Raw genomic sequence first — 20110 nt, forward strand, 5'->3', positions numbered from 1 at the left:
ACAACCGTGTATGTACACACTAATCCTTCTTCTGTATACCACAAAAAACTCAATAGAGAGAGAGAGCCCCTGGTAAATATGTAATAATTCCTTAAATATTAGCTATTCTATGTCTCCCATCAGTTTCCCATTCCACCTTAGACAACTTGCCCCCCATACCCTGATGGCATTTTTCTGTGAGCAACACCCAGATAAATTAAACAGAAAAACCCATGTAACCATCATGGCCCATCTTCATGGCAATGTGGCAGGATTTTGGGGGATCCAAACAGAAATGCAAACTAAATATCTTCTCACTTGCGAAACATCCTTTTATTCTGTGATCCTTATGAAATTTGAAACCAGGTATTCCAACAAGACAAAGAGAATCAGCCCACTGGAGGCAAAGTTGTGAGACCGGCCAGTCCAGCAGAAAGTAATCCTCGGACCCTCCCCATTGACCAACTGACAGAATGAACAAACTGCAGTGCTGGATGTAACTGAGAGCAGAAACAATAACAGCAGAATCCAACCCCTGTATTCACTGGTCAATTTATTGGTGTCTCAGCAGATGCAATGAATCATGCTTTCCCTTCCCACATTGAGAGGAGGTGACTGGCCTCTACCCAGTGTGAACTCGCTGGTGACTCTGCAGGTTGGATGACTGAGTGAATCCCTTGCCACACCGAGAGCAGGTGAACGGCCTCTCCCCAGTGTGAACTCGCTGGTGTGTCTGCAGGTTGGATGAATCACTGAATCCCTTCCCACACTGAGAGCAGGTGAATGGCTTCTCCCCAGTGTGAACCCGCTGGTGTCTCTTCAGAATAGATAAGCGAGTGAATCCTTTCTTACACACAGAACAGGTGAATGGCCTCTCCCCAGTGTGATCTCGCTGGTGTGCCTTCAGACTAGATAAGCGAGTGAATCGCATCCCACACTGAGAGCAGGTGAATGGCTTCTCCCCAGTGTGAACTCGCTGGTGTGTCTTCAGGTCAGATAATCGAGTGAATCCTTTCTCACACACAGAGCAGGTGAATGGCCTCTCCACTGTGTGGTCTCTCTGGTGCGTCTTCAGACTAGATAAGTGAATGAATCTCTTCCCACACTGAGAGCAGGTGAACGGCTTCTCGCCAGTGTGAACTTGCTGATGTGTCTTCAGATTAGATAACCGAGTGAATCCTTTCTCACACACAGAGCAGGTGAATGGCCTCTCCCCAGTGTGAACCCGCTGGTGTGACTGCAGGTTAGATAACCGAGTGAATCCTTTCTCACACACAGAGCAGGTGAACGGCTTCTCCCCAGTGTGAACACGCTGGTGTGTCTTGAGGTTAGATAACCGAGTGAATCCTTTCTCACACACAGAGCACGTGAACGGCCTCTCCCCAGTGTGAACTTGCTGGTGTATCTTCAGACTAGATAAGTGAGTGAATCGCATCCCACACCAAGAACAGGTGAACGGCCTCTCCCCAGTGTGAACTCGCTGGTGTGTCTGCAGGTGGGTTAACCGATTGAATCCTTTCCCACACTGAGAGCAGGTGAATGGCTTCTCCTCAGTGTGAACTCGCTGGTGTTTCTGCAGGTTGGATGAATATCTGAATCCCTTCCCACACAGAGAGCAGGTGAACGGCCTCTCCCCAGTATGAACTCGCTGGTGTTTCTTCAGGCTGGATAAATGTCCAAATCTTTTCCCACACTGAGAGCAAGTGAATGGCTTCTCCCCAGTGTGAACTCGCTGATGTATCCGCAGGGTGGACAACTGACTGAATCCCTTCCCACACTGAGAGCAGGTGAATGGCCACTCCCCAGTGTGACCTCGCTGATGTGACTTCAGCCTGGATAACTGTCTAAATCTCTTCCCACACTGTAGGCAGATGAACAGCTTCCCCCCAGTGTGAACTCGCTGGTGTGACATCAGGCTGGAGATTTGAGTGAATCTCTTCCCACACTGAGAGCAGGTGAATGGCTTCTCCCCTGTGTGACCTCGCTGGTGTATCCGCAGGGCATATAACCGATTGAATCTCTTCCCACACTGAGTGCAGTTGAACGGCCTCTCCGCAGTGTGAACCCGCTGGTGTGACTGCTGGTGAGATAATTGAGTGAATCCCTTCCCACACACACAGGTGAATGGCCTCTCCCCAGTGTGAATGCGTCGATGAATCTCCAGTTCTGATGGGGCTCTGAATCCCTTCCCACAGTCTCCACATTTCCATGGTTTCTCCATGTTTTGGGTGTCCTCGTGTTTCTCCAGGTTGGACAATCAGCTGAAGCCTCATCCACACACAGAACACATGTACGGTCTCTCCCCACTGTGAATGGTGTGATGTTTTTTTCAGGCTGTGTAACTGGTTAAAGCTCTTTCCACAGTCAGTGCTCTGGAACACTCTCACTCGGGTGTGTGTGCGTCTCGGTGCTTTTCCAGTCACACTGATATTTAAAATCTTTTGAAACTGACAGAACAGACAAACATTTCTCCTTTAGATTCGAAGGCCAATGATATTCAGGTTCTAAGGAATTGAGGGTGCTTTTCCAGTCACACTGATGGTTAAATGTTTTGATCCCGACAGATCCGGAAACATTAATTCTTCTGGATTCAAAGGCCGACGATACTCAGGTCCCAAGGAATCAAGTGGCTCTGTCAGATCGAGACGTGACAATTGAGATTTCTGTCTGTAATTCCTCCTCTTGTAATATCCTGCAGAAGGAGTTTACAAAGTCAACTCAGTATCGGATAGAAATTCAGAACAAACAATTCTAGTTTCTGTATAACATTCTTTCCGCTCTCATTCCCCAATACCTCGTCTCCAATACCTATTCCCCACACCTAGCCACCAGGGAGGGATGGAGTATTGGAGCAGTAAGTATAACAACCTTACCTCGGGGATTCACGGCCTAGTCTCCAGGCACGGGACTCGGAGGTGCGGAGTATCTGAGCAAACAGTAACAAAACCTTATCTTGGGGATTCACGTCCGAGTCTCCAGGGAGCGGACTCGGAAGATCGGAGTACCGGAACTGTGCGTATAAAAACCTTACCCCGGGGATTTAGTATTGGAGCTGATAGTATAAAAACCTCATCTCGGGCATTCGCAGCCGAGTCTCCAGGAAGCGGACTCGGAGGGGCAGGATATCGGAGCAGTGACTGTAGGAAGGATGAGCTAGCTGACCACTGCATCCTGGTACAGGAGGCCATTCAAGCGGGGGGAGGAAGTGGTAGTTGTCGGGGATTCTATAATTAGGGGAACTGATAACATCCTTTGGAAGCAGGACCGAGAGTCCCACAGGGTATGTTGCCCGCCCGGTTCCAGGGTGAGGGGCATGTCTAACCGGCTTGAAAGGATATTGGAGAGGGAGGGGGAGGATCCACTTGTTGGGGTCCACGTTGGGACAAACAACATTAGCAAGACTCGGAAAGAGGACCTGTTTGGGGAAAATCAGGAACTAGGAACAAAATTAAAGAACAGGTCCCAAGGGTTATAATCTCTGGATTACTCCCTGAGCCACGTGCAAATTGGCATAGGGATGAGAAAATTAGGGATGTAAACACGTGACTAAAGGAGTGGTGTGGGAAAGAGGGGTTCCATTTCATGGGGCACTGGCATCAGTATTGGGACAGGAGGGATCTGTACCGTTGGGACGGTCTCCACCTGAACCGATCTGGGACCAGTGTCCACGTGGAAAGGATAAATAGGGAGGTAGTCGGGAACCTAACGTCAGGAACTGCAGCTCATGGCAAAACTACAAGTAGTATACTGGTTAAAGCAAAAGTGAAAAATAACAAACAAGCAAATAACAAACAAGCAAATAACAAACAAGCAAATAACAAACAAGTGAATAACAAAACAAGCAAATAACAAACAAGCAAATAACAACCAAGCAGTGCTGAGGGAGCGGTCAGGGGGAACAGCCCGATTAAGAGTTCTATAGACAAATGCACGGAGTGTAAGGAATAAACTACACGAACTGCAGGCGTAAATGCAAGTTGAAGATTATGATGTTGTCGCTGTTACAGAGACTTGGCTGCAGGATGGTCAGGACTGGGAACTAAATATCCCGGTTATAAAGTTTACAGGAGGGACAGAGAATATGGCAGAGGGGGTGGAGTAGCCTTACTGATCATAAATACTATCACCTCAATGGTGAGGGAGGAAACAATGAGGGGAAAGCATCCAGTGGAGACCATAGGAGTGGAACTGAGGAAGAAAACAATCTCAAACTGTAATGAGTGTTGCGTATCGACCCCCTGGTGGCAGTACAGAGGCGCTAGATTGTATAAAGGCAGAAATTAAGCAAGTGTGTAGCAAAGGCAGAGTAGTATTAATGGGGGATTATAACTGACACACAGATTGGGAGAGGCAGACCAGCACCTGTCAGAAAGGGAGTGAATTTCTGGAATGTGTCTGGGATAGTTTCCTTTTCTGGAATGTGTCTGGGATAGTTTCCTTTTCTGGAATGTGTCTGGGATAGTTTCCTGCAGCAATATGTTCCAGATGTAACAAGGGGACAGGCAATATTAGATTTAGTTATAAGGGCCAGCATGGTGGTGCAGTGGTTAGCACTGCTGCTTCACGACTCCGAGGATCCGAGTTCAATCCCGCCCCAGGTCACTGTATGTGTGAAGTTTGCACATTCTCTCCATGTCTGCGTGGGTCTCACCCCCACAACCCAAATAGATGTGCAGGGTTGGTCAATTGGCCATGCTAAATTTCCCCTTAAATGGGGAAAGAAAAGTATTGGGTTACCCTAATTTTATTTGAAAAAAGATTTAATTATGAGTAATAACCCTAATTCAGTTGGTAACCTAACTGCACAAACATTGATCAAATAGTCATCACAACATGATTGAATTCAGTGTAGTGTTTGAAAGTGAAAAGCACATTACAGACAGTAGAATTTTAGACTTGGGTAAGGCTGACTTTAACGGGATGAGACGGAGACTGTCCACGGTAAACTGGGGAGATCTGTTAATGGGTCAAACAACTGAAGATCAGCGGAGAATACTCAAAGAAACATTCAACAAGATTAGGAGAAAGTGGGGGAGTGGACTCTATGGTGACCAGACTCCTTTTTCTTTTTCTCCTTTGTTTTTTGTTTCCACCGTGGGAGGGTTTGTTTTATTGGATTCATATATTGACAGGTGGGCCGTTGTTTGGGGTGGTGGGAGGATGGGATCGTTGTTATTGTTAAGGGGATTGATTTTGTATTTGTTACCGTTCACTGTTTGTGGGTGGGGTGTAACTTTTGAAGGAAAATGTGAAAATGGAGAATAAAAATATTTTTTTAAAAACTTGCCAAAACTCCTGAAAAAAATTAATAGTCAATAGAGGACAAGGACTTAATACAATTTATGTAATATAGATTAGGTTTATATTTATTGTCACGTGTACCGAGGTACAGTGAAAAGTATTGTTCTGCAGACAGTCCAGAGAGATTATTTATGAAAAAACATAGGACGTATAATAAATACACAATGTAAATACATAGACGTAGTGTGAAGCAAACAGAGTATAGTGCTAACAACAGTAGGGAAGATGCAGAGATCAGTTCAGTGCATAAGAGGGTCATTCAGGAGTTACCAACACAGGTGGAGAAGGAAGTCAAGAAGGCATACGGAATGCTTGCCTTCATTGGCCGAGGCACTGAGTATAAAAATTGGCAAGTCATTTTGCAGCTGCATGGAACCTTAGTTAGGCCACACTTGGAGTATAGTTTTCAATTCTGGTCACCACACTACCAGAAGGATGTGAAGGATTTAGTGAGGGTGCAGAAGAGATTTACCAGCACATTGCCTGGTATAGAGGGCATTAGTTCTGAGGAGAGGTTGAATAAACTCAGTTTGTTCTCACTGGAATAGCGCAGGTTGAGGGGCGAACTGAAAGAGGTCTACAAAATTATGAGGGGCATAGACAGAGTGGATAGTCAGAGACTTTTTCCCAAGGTTTAGAGGAGATGTACAAGGCAAGTTTTTTTTACAGAGGGTAGTGGGTGCCTGGAACTCGCTGCCAGAGGAGGTGGGGGAAGCAGGGACGGTAGTGATATTTAAGGGGCATCTTGACAAATACAGAATATGATGGGAATAGACGGATACGGATCCCGGAAGTGTGGAAGATTTTAGTTTAGACGGGCAGCATGGTCGGCACAGGCTTGGAGGGCCGAAGGGCCTGTTCCTGTGCTGTACTTTTCTTTGTTCTTTGGTTCTAATACTTTGGGGTGTGTGAGCTGCATCGTTAGCCTCCTGTTTGTCTAGAATCGAACCCTCTTTCCCCACTCACTATGTCAACATGTTGACTGGTTGTTGAATTGCTGCCATTTAATCTGGAGGCTCTGCTCCCTCAGAGATCCTGTTCTGAATGAATTCTCAATGTCTTGTTGTATTTCTGCGGCAATATCTCTTGTTCTCTGGGCCCATTTCCCGCCAGTTTTTCTGCTGCTTTCATTGTTTGAAAAATGGTGAAAACAAAAGTAATAAAAATATTGACATTTGCGGGTGTCTGGCGGGAGGGGCGCGGCTTCCCTTCCGACAGGGAGTCAGGGAGCCGCTTCAGCTCTTTCCGTGCGGCCTGGTCAAGCTGCCGAGAGCCTCGGGACTCACTGCTCGGTGCTGCGGGTCTGACGGGGGAAGAACCCAGTCAGTGACCTTCCCCTAACGCCGGCCCGGTGCTGCGCATGTGCGGCGGAGCGCCCACCCCCTGACCTTCCGGCTGCCGAATTGACCAATGGGAAGACTTGGAGGACTGGAAGGACTCTGGTCCTCCAGCCAATCGAAGCGCGGGCTTTGTGTGAATGAAAATTGAGCGTCACACAGATTGAAACGTCTTCCTGTCTCCAACATCTGTGAGTAAAACACTTTCTTTTCTCCCCCTTTCCATTTCCTTCCTCATTCTCACCTTCAATTGGTCACTTGCAGCAACTGAAGGGAAAGGAAGTGAATCCAGGGAGGATGTAGACTCTGGAAAAGTTGGCCCAGTTCTCTCTCTCTGAAAGACATTAACATCCTTTGCTCCCTCAACTTGACATGGGGAGAACGTGCAGACGCAGCACAGACAGTGGGACCAGGCTTTTGGACCGAACCCCTGGGTAGTTCCAATGTGCCTGGCCCGGCGGTCGCCTGAAGGGTCTCCTGTCCCAGAACCACACTTGGGCCGAGGTGTTTATGTCACAAAGGCCCCTGGGTTAAGGGGGTAGCTCTGCCCGCCTCATCCAGGTACAGTAAGTGGTCTTACAACACCAGGTTAAAGTCCAACAGGTTTGTTTCAAACACGAGCTTTCGGAGCACGGCTCCTTCTTCAGGTGAATGGAAAGGCTTGTTCCAGAAATGTTTATATAGACACAGTCAGAGATGCCCCGGAATGCGAGCACCTGCAGGCAATCAAATCATCAAAGATGCAGAGAGAGAGGTAACTCCAGGTTAAAGAGGTGTGAATTGTCCCAAGCCAGTTCAGTCGGTAGGCCTCTGCAAGTCCAGGCTTGTTGGTGGGGGCCGAATGTAATGCGACATGAATCCCAGATCCCGGTTGAGTCCGCATTCATGCGTGCGGAACTTAGCTATAAGTTTTTGCTCAGCAATTTTGCGTTGTCGCGTCTCCTGAAGGCCTCCTTGTAGAATGCTGACCCGGAGATCAGAGGCTGAATGTCCTTGACTGCTGAAGTGTTCCCCAACTGGAAGGGAACAGTCCTGCCTGTTGATAGTCGCACGATGCCCGTTTATTCGTTGTCGCAGTGTCTGCATGGTCTCGCCAATGTACCACGCTTCGGGACATCCTTTCCTGCAGCGTATGAGGTAGACTACATTGGTCGAGTCGCACGAGTATGCGCCGCGTACCTGGTGGGTGGTGTTTCCACGTGTAATGGTGGTGTCCATGTCGATGATCTGGCATGTCTTGCAGAGATTACCCTGGCAGGGTTTTGTGGTGTTGTGGTTGCTGTTCTGAAGGCTGGGTAATTTGCTGCAAACAATGGTTTGTTTGAGGTTGCGCGGTTGTTTGAAGGCCAGTAGTGGGGGTGTGGGGATGACCTTGGCAAGATGTCCATCCTCGCTGATGATGTGTTGGAGGCTGCGAAGAAGATGTCGTAGTTTCTCCGCCCCAGGAAAGTACTGGACGACGAAGGGTACTCTGTCAGTGGTGTCCCGTGTTTGTCTTCTGAGGAGGTCGGTGCGGTTTTTTGCTGTGGCGCGGTGGAACTGTCGATCAATGAGTCGAGCGCCATATCCCGTTCGTACGAGGGCATCTTTCAGCATCTGTAGGTGTCTGTTGCGCTCCTCCTTGTCTGAGCAGATCCTGTGTATACGGAGGGCTTGTCCATAGGGGATGGCTTCTTTAATGTGTTTCGGGTGAAAGCTGGAGAAGTGGAGCATCGTGAGATTATCTGTGGGCTTGCGGTAAAGCGAGGTGCTGAGGTGACCGTCCTTGATGGAGACGAGTGTGTCCAAGAATGGAACTGAATTTGGAGAATAGTCCATGGTGAGTTTGATGGTGGGATGGAACTTATTGATGTCATCGTGTAGTCGTTTCAGTGATGTCTCGCCGTGGGTCCAAAGGAAAAAAATGTCATCGATGTATCTGGTGTATAGCATCGGTTGAAAGTCCTGTGTGGTGAGGAAGTCCTGTTCAAACTTGTGCATGAAGATGTTGGCATATTGAGGTGCAAATTTGGTCCCCATGGCTGTTCCGTGCGTCTGGATGAAGAATTTGTTGTCGAAGGTGAAGACGTTGTGGTCTAGAATGAAACGGATGAGTTGCAGAATTGCGTCTGGAGATTGGCAGTTGTCGGTGTTGAGGACTGAGGCTGTTGCAGCAATGCCGTCGTCATGGGGGATGCTGGTGTAGAGTGCCGAGACATCCATTGTGACGAGGAATGTTCCTGGTTCAACTGGTCCATGGGTGCTGAGTTTCTGTAGGAAGTCCGTCGTGTCGCGACAGAAGCTGGGTGTACCTTGTACGATGGGTTTCAAGATGCCCTCGATGTGGCCAGAGAGGTTCTCACACAGGGTCCCATTGCCTGAAACGATAGGACGGCCTGGTGTGTTGGCCTTGTGTATTTTCGGGAGGCAGTAGAGATCGTCATCAAACCAGCAGATAAAGGAGGGGCCACCGTCATACTGAACAGAACAGACTACTGCAAAGAAGTATACCGACAACTCGACAACCAGGAACACTACAGGCAGTTACCCGCAGATCCAACCAAGGAACACATCCGCCAACTCAGCAGACTGATCAAGACCTTAGATCCAGACCTTCAGAACACCCTACGTGCTCTCATCCCACGTAATCCCCGCATTGGAGATCTCTACTGCCTCCCGAAAATACACAAGGCCAACACACCAGGCCGTCCTATCGTTTCAGGCAATGGGACCCTGTGTGAGAACCTCTCTGGCCACATCGAGGGCATCTTAAAACCCATCGTACAAGGTACACCCAGCTTCTGTCGCGACACGACGGACTTCCTACAGAAACTCAGCACCCATGGACCAGTTGAACCAGGAACATTCCTCGTCACAATGGATGTCTCGGCACTCTACACCAGCATCCCCCATGACGACGGCATTGCTGCAACAGCCTCAGTCCTCAACACCGACAACTGCCAATCTCCAGACGCAATTCTGCAACTCATCCGTTTCATTCTAGACCACAACGTCTTCACCTTCGACAACAAATTCTTCATCCAGACGCACGGAACAGCCATGGGGACCAAATTTGCACCTCAATATGCCAACATCTTCATGCACAAGTTTGAACAGGACTTCCTCACCACACAGGACTTTCAACCGATGCTATACACCAGATACATCGATGACATTTTTTTCCTTTGGACCCACGGCGAGACATCACTGAAACGACTACACGATGACATCAATAAGTTCCATCCCACCATCAAACTCACCATGGACTATTCTCCAAATTCAGTTCCATTCTTGGACACACTCGTCTCCATCAAGGACGGTCACCTCAGCACCTCGCTTTACCGCAAGCCCACAGATAATCTCACGATGCTCCACTTCTCCAGCTTTCACCCGAAACACATTAAAGAAGCCATCCCCTATGGACAAGCCCTCCGTATACACAGGATCTGCTCAGACAAGGAGGAGCGCAACAGACACCTACAGATGCTGAAAGATGCCCTCGTACGAACGGGATATGGCGCTCGACTCATTGATCGACAGTTCCACCGCGCCACAGCAAAAAACCGCACCGACCTCCTCAGAAGACAAACACGGGACACCACTGACAGAGTACCCTTCGTCGTCCAGTACTTTCCTGGGGCGGAGAAACTACGACATCTTCTTCGCAGCCTCCAACACATCATCAGCGAGGATGGACATCTTGCCAAGGTCATCCCCACACCCCCACTACTGGCCTTCAAACAACCGCGCAACCTCAAACAAACCATTGTTTGCAGCAAATTACCCAGCCTTCAGAACAGCAACCACAACACCACAAAACCCTGCCAGGGTAATCTCTGCAAGACATGCCAGATCATCGACATGGACACCACCATTACACGTGGAAACACCACCCACCAGGTACGCGGCGCATACTCGTGCGACTCGACCAATGTAGTCTACCTCATACGCTGCAGGAAAGGATGTCCCGAAGCGTGGTACATTGGCGAGACCATGCAGACACTGCGACAACGAATAAACGGGCATCGTGCGACTATCAACAGGCAGGACTGTTCCCTTCCAGTTGGGGAACACTTCAGCAGTCAAGGACATTCAGCCTCTGATCTCCGGGTCAGCATTCTACAAGGAGGCCTTCAGGAGACGCGACAACGCAAAATTGCTGAGCAAAAACTTATAGCTAAGTTCCGCACGCATGAATGCGGACTCAACCGGGATCTGGGATTCATGTCGCATTACATTCGGCCCCCACCAACAAGCCTGGACTTGCAGAGGCCTACCGACTGAACTGGCTTGGGACAATTCACACCTCTTTAACCTGGAGTTACCTCTCTCTCTGCATCTTTGATGATTTGATTGCCTGCAGGTGCTCGCATTCCGGGGCATCTCTGACTGTGTCTATATAAACATTTCTGGAACAAGCCTTTCCATTCACCTGAAGAAGGAGCCGTGCTCCGAAAGCTCGTGTTTGAAACAAACCTGTTGGACTTTAACCTGGTGTTGTAAGACCACTTACTGTGCTCACCCCAGTCCAACGCCGGCATCTCCACATCATGGCTCATCCAGGTAGTTTGTACTCGGGTGAGGCCTGAGGGAATCTGAGGTTGCAGATCCCTTGGCCTCCTGTCGGGTTATAACCTGGGAAAATGGTGCTGAGGTAGAGGGGCCAATTATCTCAACAAATGGTTGAGCAGGCTTGATGGGCCAAATGCAGCTCCTATTTATTCTGTCATGAAGCACATGGTAGCACAGTGGTTAGCGATGTTGCTTCACAGCTCCAGGATCCAAGGTTCGATTCCCGGCTTGGGTCACTGTCTGTACAGAGTCTGCACATTCTCCCCGTGCCTGTGTGCATTTCCTCCGGGTGCTCAGGTTTCCTCCCACAAGTCCCGAAAGACTTGCTGTTAGGTGAAATGAAAAATGAAATGAAAATCGCTTATTGTCACAAGTAGGCTTCAAATGAGGTTACTGTGAAAAGCCCCTAGTCGCCACATTGCAGCACCTGTTCGGAAAGGCTGGTACGGGAATTGAACCCACGCTGCTGGCGTTGTTCTGATTTACAAGCCAACTTATTAGCCCTGTGCTAAACCAGCCCCTCAGTGATTTGGACATTCTGAATTCTCCCTCTGTGTACCCGAACAGGCGCCGGAATGTGGCGACTCGGGGATTTTTACAGTAACCTCATTACAATGTTAATGTAAACCTACTTGTGACAATAAAGATTATTATTATTATAAAGCAGTGAGCATGGATCTGTCAATCAGCCTGATTCAGCACCTTCAGGAGAATTGGGAGGGTGAATATTAGCTACAGCAGAGTGAGAATAGAGGGAGAGTGTGTGTGATGGAGATTTACAACTTTTAGGAACGTAGCAGGCCATTCAGCTCCTGGAGCCTGTACCGCTATTCAATGAGATCATGGCTTATCTGTGACCGAACTCCATATTCCTGCCTTTGGCCCATATCCCTTAATATCTTTGATTTACAAAAATCGGTCTATCTCATTTAAAAAACCTTAATAAACATTTTATTGAGGTATTTTTTGGTTTTACAACAACAACAAAATAAACAATATACATAAGTCTATAAACATAGTGCAAAAAAAAGCCAGTTACCTCCCTTGCAGGTCCCACCTTTATGAACCCACTACTCTAAGCTAAACTAACCCACCCACCCTTCTGTTGACGATTAATTTTCTGCAAACAAGTCAATGAACAGTTGCCACCTCCGGACGAACCCCAACAGTGACCCTCTCAAGGAGAACTTGATTTTCTCCAGACAGAGAAAGCCAGGTCTTCGACTTTGGGGGCTTTGAGTCCCTCCAAGCTAATAGTATCTGTCTCCGGGCTACCAGGGAAGCAAAGGCCTGAACGTCTGCCTCTTTCTCCTCCTGGATTCCCGGATCTTCCGACACCCCGAAAATCGCCACCTCCGGACTCCGTGACACCTTTGTTTTTAACACCGTGCACATGACGTCTGCAAACCCCTGCCAGAATCCCCTGAGCTTTGGGCATGTCCAGAACATGTGGACATGATTCGCTGGCCCCCTGCACATTTTGCACACTTGTCTTCTACACCAAAGAACCTGCTCATCCGGGCCACTCTCATGTGAACCCAATGAATGACCTTGAACTGTATCAGGCAGAGCCTGGCACATATTGTGGATGCGTTGATTCTGCTCAACGCATCCGCCCAGAGACCATCCTCTATCTCTCCTCCTATCCCCTCCTCCCATTTGCGCTTCAGCTCCTCAGTCTGCGTGTCCTCTGACCCCATGACCTCCTTATAGATGTCGGAGCCCTCCCCTTCTCCCACCCTCACTCTGGAAACTACCCTATCCTGAATCTCCCTTGGTGTTAGGAGCAGGAAGATTGAGACCTGTCTACGGAGGAAGTTCTGCACCTGCAGGTACCTAAATTTGTTTCCCCTCGCCAATCCAAATTTCTCCTCCAGCTGCCTCAAGCTAGGAAAGCTCCCTTCTATAAACATATTCCCCCATCCTCTCAATTCCTGCCCTCTACCATCATTTTACCCGCCCTTAGTAAAGGAGGCTGGCGGGCTTCACTCACTCACAGTGGATGTCTTTGATTTCAGATTCCAGCATACATAGTAATTTGCTTTTTTCCTTTCTTCTTGCGATGGTTGTGCCTGGGGAACTCCCAGGTTATCGCTAAAGGGAGCACGGTAGCACAGTGGTTAGCACAGTTGCTCACAGCTCCAGGGTCCCGGGTACGATTCCCGGCTTGGGTCACTGTCTGTGCGGAGTCTGCACGTTCTCCCCGTGTCTGCGTGGGTTTCCTCCGGGTGCTCCGGTTTCACCCACAGTCCAAAGATGTGTACGTTAGGTCGATTAGCCATGCTAAATTGTCCTCGGTGCCAAAAAGGTTAGGTGGGGCTACTGGGTTCTGGAGATAGTGTGGGCTTGGGTAGGATGCTCTTTCCAATGGCCAGGCCGGTCCAGACCCGATGGGCCAAATGGCCTCCTTCTGCACTGTAGATTCTATGATTCTATGAAAACAGATTCACAGTTTAGCACAATTTTATTCACAACTCAAAACAATATGACTCAGGCTCACAGCTGAGCTTTGGGTTTTGCCCACACTTAGTAACGGAGGCTGGCAGACTACGGCCACTCCATCTGGATGCCTTCTCTGGGTTCCAAATCCAGGGTCCTTTCCTCTTGTGATGATTGTGCCTGGGGGACTCCCAGGTTAACGCTGAAGTTCTGTTCGATGTTCCTTTCTTTATACTGGTGAGCTAGGATAGAGTCATTGGTATACGCCCACCACCAGCCATTGTCCAAGCCAGACCCCAACTTGGTAACGGGAAAGACAGGATATTCCTGTTTAGCCATGGTGATTCAATCAAGACCCATTGTCAAATTTGCCCTGAGAGGATCAGTACAGGGGTTCTTTAGGCAGTGGCAGCCTTTCCTGGACTTCCTGGCGGAACGGTAGGGCAATAGGCCGGCAGCAGCAGCAACCGGGGGGAGGGGGGGGGGATTGGGTTTGGTGGGAGAGAGAAGTGTGTTCATGGGTTTGTTGGATGTGGTGGGTGTTATCTCTTTCCTTTCTGTTGTTTGTTTTTTTTGTTTTCGATTTAGTAGTTGCTTTTGTAGGGGGTGGTGTTGTTCTTGGGTTTTTACCATGGTTATTCTGTTAATATTGTTTTGTTGTTTATATTTTGTGAAAACCTTAATAAAAATTATTTTTAAAAAAAAATCAAAACCCATTGTCCTCTGAAACCCCCCTTGTCTGACCAGCCATCAGCTCATTATGGAGTCTGATGGCTTCTTTTGTCTGTTTTTGTCCTGCTGTAAAGCTGATCACCTGTGTCTGGAAGTTTGTTACATATTCATAGACTTGGAATGGGTAATCATAAAGTCCATGTAACAGTAACAGGTCTGTGCCTTGACTTGGGTGCTTTTGCAGATGGTCAGTATCGATTCCAGCCAGGGTTTCATGAGATAGTTTCTGTTCCTGGCCTATGTGTATCTTCTCAGCCTGTTTTCAGTCCCACAGCAAAATAACCCCAGAATCTAGGGTACGCAGGCGAGGTGAAAGGAGCACTTTAGGGGACATCGGAGGATTATTTGGTTGTGCAAACTCGGTGCAGCTCGCGGAGACAAACAGTTATGCCTCCTGGGTAGCCGCGGAAGTCGGAAAAGGGCTACAATATGGGGTATATGGGATGCACTGGCTTCCATACATTTACAGGGAGAAGAGCTTCTGTGAGTCCTGGACGAGGTATCTGTGGGTATAATTAACACCATTCAAGCACAAGTAAAAGAAAGGGCCTGTGACACTCTTGCAGGAGATTCAATTGACTGTATCCGGGGCACATAGAGGATTTTAGGTTCGGGCCAATCCCACGGCCCTTATTCACCCCCCTATACAAAATAAACCTCCTTCACATCCACAGGGACAGGAACAAACTGGTAGTTACCAGGCCAGGGGGTGGACCCACTGAGGGAGGGATAAAGTTTAATCTCGCAGTCCCCCAGGAAAACCCATCCAAGGGAACCTTTAAGGACAGCTCTAGGTTTGAGTCATTGGGAACCGTGCAGGAGGGTTGGGTTTACCGAACCGGATGTAGAAGATACCGAGCACATCATAATGACCTGGCACATATGAGCACCGCAGAATGCTGTTCCAATTCAGCACATTACATAGTGTGTACCTGTCGGACTCTCGAACCCTTGTCAATCCACAGCAAGGTTACGGTCGATGTTACGCCACTGAAAGAAGCTTTTAAGCCCATACAGGTCGGTCCCACACAGCCGGAGGTGGGGATAATCGCGGGAGGCCTCCTATGTGGTAGCAGCCACAGCTTCTGTCTGCAGGTAACGGACTCGTTAACACTGAGGGAATTTGACCTCCCGGAGGTACATCAGGCTATCTATTTGGGGCCTGGTGGGATGACTCACTTTACATGGACAAGACACCAGGCAGCACAGTCCGATAGGCTATGCACGGAGCAACAGAGCTCGCTCAGGAGAATGTCAGGGCAGTCGACAAATCAGATAAGGAAAGGAAAGATCCAGGTGGGCTCAGCTATCCAGACCGTCATTCAGGTGGGACTCTCCGGAACACAACATTGGTGGGACATATGTGTTCCCGGGGCAGCAGGCAACCGACTTACAGACGGGTGGGAGGTAATCCGAATAGGAATGACTATCGGTACAGGCATAATGCTGGTATGGGCAACGGTTATGTGCTGCCTACAGCGTAAGTGGAGAAAACCTTAGACTGTCCTCCTGCAAATCCCACTAGTCGCCCACAGGGAGTGGTGTTATGGACCAGTGTTTAGAGAACACCAAAGTGTATCATGGAGTTCACCTGACCCACAACTTTTAACAGAGAGTGTGGTTATGGGGAACACTTTACAGGTATGGTGCAACAGAGAACTAAGAATATTTTAAAACAAAAACAATGTTTATTCTATGAATCCCATTAACATTTTTAAACACAGACAATAAACAGCTTAGCAACCATCAACTAAAATACTCCCCCCAAAGAATACAGTACTCTATAAGTAATCCTTAATCTTTCCTTACAACACCCAGAAGACAAAAGGCCCTTTTTAAAACAGAGATCAGATTTAAATTCACTGCTGAGAGCAGTTATCACTTTGAAATCCTCAAATGATCTGGAGACAGTCTTTAAATTGCAGAGAGAAATCCTTATCCAGCGGTTTGCTTTTCCCGCGGCTATCCAGCTCTCAAAGCAAAACTAAAATACACTACCTGCCTGCTCAAAAACAAAAGTGTAAGACAGACAGCCCAGCTCCACCCACACTCTGACATCACTGCAGCTATCTGACAAACACCCATTTCATAAAGGTACACCTACTACAGCTATTCGATAAACACCCATTTTTTACTCGCACATGACATATGTAAAGGTCTCCATTTTCTCATCAAGACTTCATTTTTACAGTAATAACACTCCAGTATGTACTCAGATTCCTCTTCTGTGTAAGCTTTCTGATACATCCGTTTTATTTCTATATCTTTCTGTTGTAACTCCGCCAATTTTCCTGAACTAAAAATATCCGCCTCATCCTCCACCTTTACTTGTTCTTTTCCAACAATCTGATCAAAAACGTGTCTGATAATTGAACTTCAACTTCATCTTCACTCTGATTTCTCCTCTTGTCTTAACCTGTGACTTTATGACCTTGTTACTACATAATCTGGAAAAATCCCAGGATATTCTTCCTTCAACACTTCAGTTGTCTGATTTTCCACTGGTTTATCAACCACAGTAGACGTCACTCCCACATGTGATCCAGCTATATCATTACCCAAGATAAACTGTATTCCTGGACAAAATAGTTTCTCTATTACTCCTACTACCACTTCACTACTCTTCACTGGACTTTGCAACCTTACCTTATATAATGGAACACTACTCTTCTCACCCTGAATTCCACATATTACCATCTCTACTGGCAATATTTTTCCTAAACTACATAATTCCTCATCCCTTACCATTAAAGATTGACTAGCCCTCGTAACTCTTAAAATTGTGACTTCTTTACCTGCTCCTTCTCATACATATGAGTAAACTTCACCCACACAAGTAAATTCTTTAAAGAGATCTGGCAACTTCTTATCAATTACCTCTTGATCAGGCTATACAATCTTTTGTACCTCCTTCACTTCACTTGGGCTTTCTTTCACCACTTTAACAAACCCCACTGTCTTCTCCTGTTTTACCACATCAGCCTTCCCAGTGCTTTTCTTTAACCACCAGCACTGTGACTTTACATGGCCTAGTTTATTACAGTGAAAACATTTGAAACTTTTCATTTCTCTTCCACCCTCCTGGATTTCTTTCTTAATCTGAGGTGCACTCTCCTTATTATCTCCTATCAGATCTCCTTTACCTCTAACACTTGAGTATTTCTCTTTTCCCCAGTTTCTATCCCTCACCGGCTGAAACTGATGTCGGAAACCAAGCTTTGATTTATGAACTGATCCATAATCATCTGCCATTTATGCTGCTAACCTCGCAGTTTTAACCCTCTGCTCTTCCACATGAGTTCTCACTACATCAGGAATTGAATTTTTAAACTTCTCCAAAAGTCTAATTTCTCTGAGAGCTTCATACGTTTGGTCTATTTTCAAAGCCCTTAGCCACCTATCAAAGTTATTCTGTTTGATCCTTTCAAACTCCATGTGTGTTTGACCAGGTTCTTTCCTTAAATTTCTAAACCTTTGTCTGTCGGCTTCAGGCACTAGTTCATACGCACCGGAAATGGATTTTTTCACCTCCTCATACCTCCCAGATACCGCCTCCGGTAGTGATGCAAACACTTCACTAGCTCTACCTACCAGACTAGCCCTACCTACCGGCTTTGTTCGAATCAGTAATGCCCACATGATCGGTAGCCATTGAATTTGTACAGCCACCTTCTCACATGAAATGAAAAAGGCTTCTGCCTCCTTCTCATCAAACCGTGGCAATGCTTGGACGTATTTAAAGAGATCCCCACCAAGCCTTCGACTATGACGCTCTTTCTATTTATCCTCATCACTATCCTCCAACTATATTTCCCTTTACATCCACCAAATTTAACTGACTGTCATGTTTCATGGCCTTTTTCTAAGTTCAAACTCTCTCTCTTTTTCCCTTTCATCTCTCTCTTTGTTTTTCCATGATCTGTATCTCCTTTTCTCTTTCTTTTTCTCTCATTGCGTATTCAAGCAGCTTTAATTCTTTTTCATGTTCAAGTTGCTTGATTTGAAACTGACTTTTTGCCATTTCTAATGAGTCAGACTGTATCTCAGGCAATTTAAGTACCGTTTCTTTTTGTATTCTGTCAGGTAATGTTAACTGCAATGTTTTTGGGAAATCTAAAAGCCTATTTTTAGTCTCTGTTCGTAAGGTACTGCGTGTGACCGTCTCCACCTCCAAAAATTTCAGAACCTCTGAAAGAGCCATTGTGCACAACACACTCCTACTTAAACTGGTATACCACACCTGAAAAACAACCACAATATGCTCACCCCTCACTGTCTTTAAGTTCACAAAGTCAACCCAATAGATAGATTTTTATCCCCCTCGAGCTCCCAATTTCTTATGGGCCAGGGTTTAGAGAACCCCAAAGTGTATCATGGAGTTCACCTGACCCACAACTTTTAATAGAGTGTGGTTATGGGGAGTACAAGGGCCCACTTTACAGGTGTGGTGCATCAGAGAACTAAGAGTATTTTAAAACAAAAACAATGTTTATTCTATGAATCCCATTAACATTTTTAAACACAGACAATAAACAGCTTAGCAACCATCAACTAAAATACTCCCCCGAAAGAATACTGTACTCTATAAGTAACCCTTAGTCTTTCCTTACAACATCCATAAGACAAAAGACCCTTTTCAACACAGAGATCAGATTTAAATTCACTACTGAGAGCAGTTATCACTTTGAAATCCTCAAATGATCTGGTGACAGTCTTTAGATTGCAGAGATAGAGCCTTATACAGATGTTTGCTTTTCCTGCGGCTATCCGGCTCTCAAAAGGAAACTAAAATATACTGTAGCTGCCTGCTCAAAAACGAAAGTGTAAGACAGACAGCCCAGCTCCACCCACACTCTGACATCACTGCAGCTATCTGACAAACACCCATTTCATAAAGGTACACCTACTACAGCTATTCAATAAACACCTATTTCTTAAAGGTGTTCGCATATGACAGCGGGAAGGGAAAAGGTTAATGGATGTTACTCACAGCGGGTGGTTGAGGACACTTTCCGTGATCTAGAGGCCAGGCCACCTGAAGGATCCAGCACCGTGTCCTCAATTATGATCGAGGAAGGAGAGCTTCCATGAGGATCGGCAACGATATCCACAAGGTATAGTTTATTACACAAGCGGGGTGCACCACGACAGTTATCGGTTCATGGCAATCTTGGGTCTATTTTTGATCCAGGGGGGCCTGTTGTGGGAAAATATCGGGGCCCATGTTTTTCTATATGTATATTTATTCACATGTCCATTCACATCTCCGTTTAATCATGTGATAAATGTACAAACGCACAAAGGCAAGTCATACCTCACTAGAAAATAGGGACGGATTAATTCAGACATCCAGGCAGGCAGCAATCAACACAGGCCATCTACACCCACAATGGCAAAAGTCTGAAAAACCCATTTGAATTAGCAAAATAATCAGGGAAACTGCACTGAGACAGACAGACTGCTCAGAAAACCAGAAAGATGGTTATCTTCGGATGAACATGGAGGGGAGGCCGTTAACACCACATCACAGTTAGAACAACCCTTTGAAATGCTAAATGGGGGCCAAGAATCGGCCGGAGATGCAATTATCAGGTTTGTTTCAAATAATTTCTGTACTTAATGTGATTATACGGACCATCCAGTATTCAATAAAACAAAAAATCTATGTTTTAAAAAAAATAAATTTAGTGTACCCAATTTAAAGTTTCCAATTAAGGGACAATTTAACATGGCCAATCCACCTAGCCTGCATATCTTTGGGTTGTGGGGGC

General features: G+C 46.8%; 1 protein-coding gene across 1 annotated transcript; it reads right to left on the reverse strand.

Moving 5' to 3' along the window:
- Positions 1 to 290: 290 nt before the first annotated feature.
- On the reverse strand, positions 291 to 2269 carry LOC119951568 (zinc finger protein 271-like). Its single transcript, XM_038774755.1, has 2 exons — positions 2259 to 2269; positions 291 to 2159 (listed from the first exon to the last, which is right to left on the reverse strand). Exons 1-2 carry the CDS (start codon positions 2267 to 2269, stop codon positions 602 to 604), a joined length of 1569 nt encoding a protein of 522 aa, XP_038630683.1. The 3' UTR covers positions 291 to 601.
- Positions 2270 to 20110: the final 17841 nt, after the last annotated feature.

The sequence above is a fragment of the Scyliorhinus canicula genome, chromosome 17 (assembly GCF_902713615.1).
Source record: "Scyliorhinus canicula chromosome 17, sScyCan1.1, whole genome shotgun sequence".
Classification (NCBI taxonomy): Eukaryota; Metazoa; Chordata; class Chondrichthyes; order Carcharhiniformes; family Scyliorhinidae; genus Scyliorhinus; species Scyliorhinus canicula.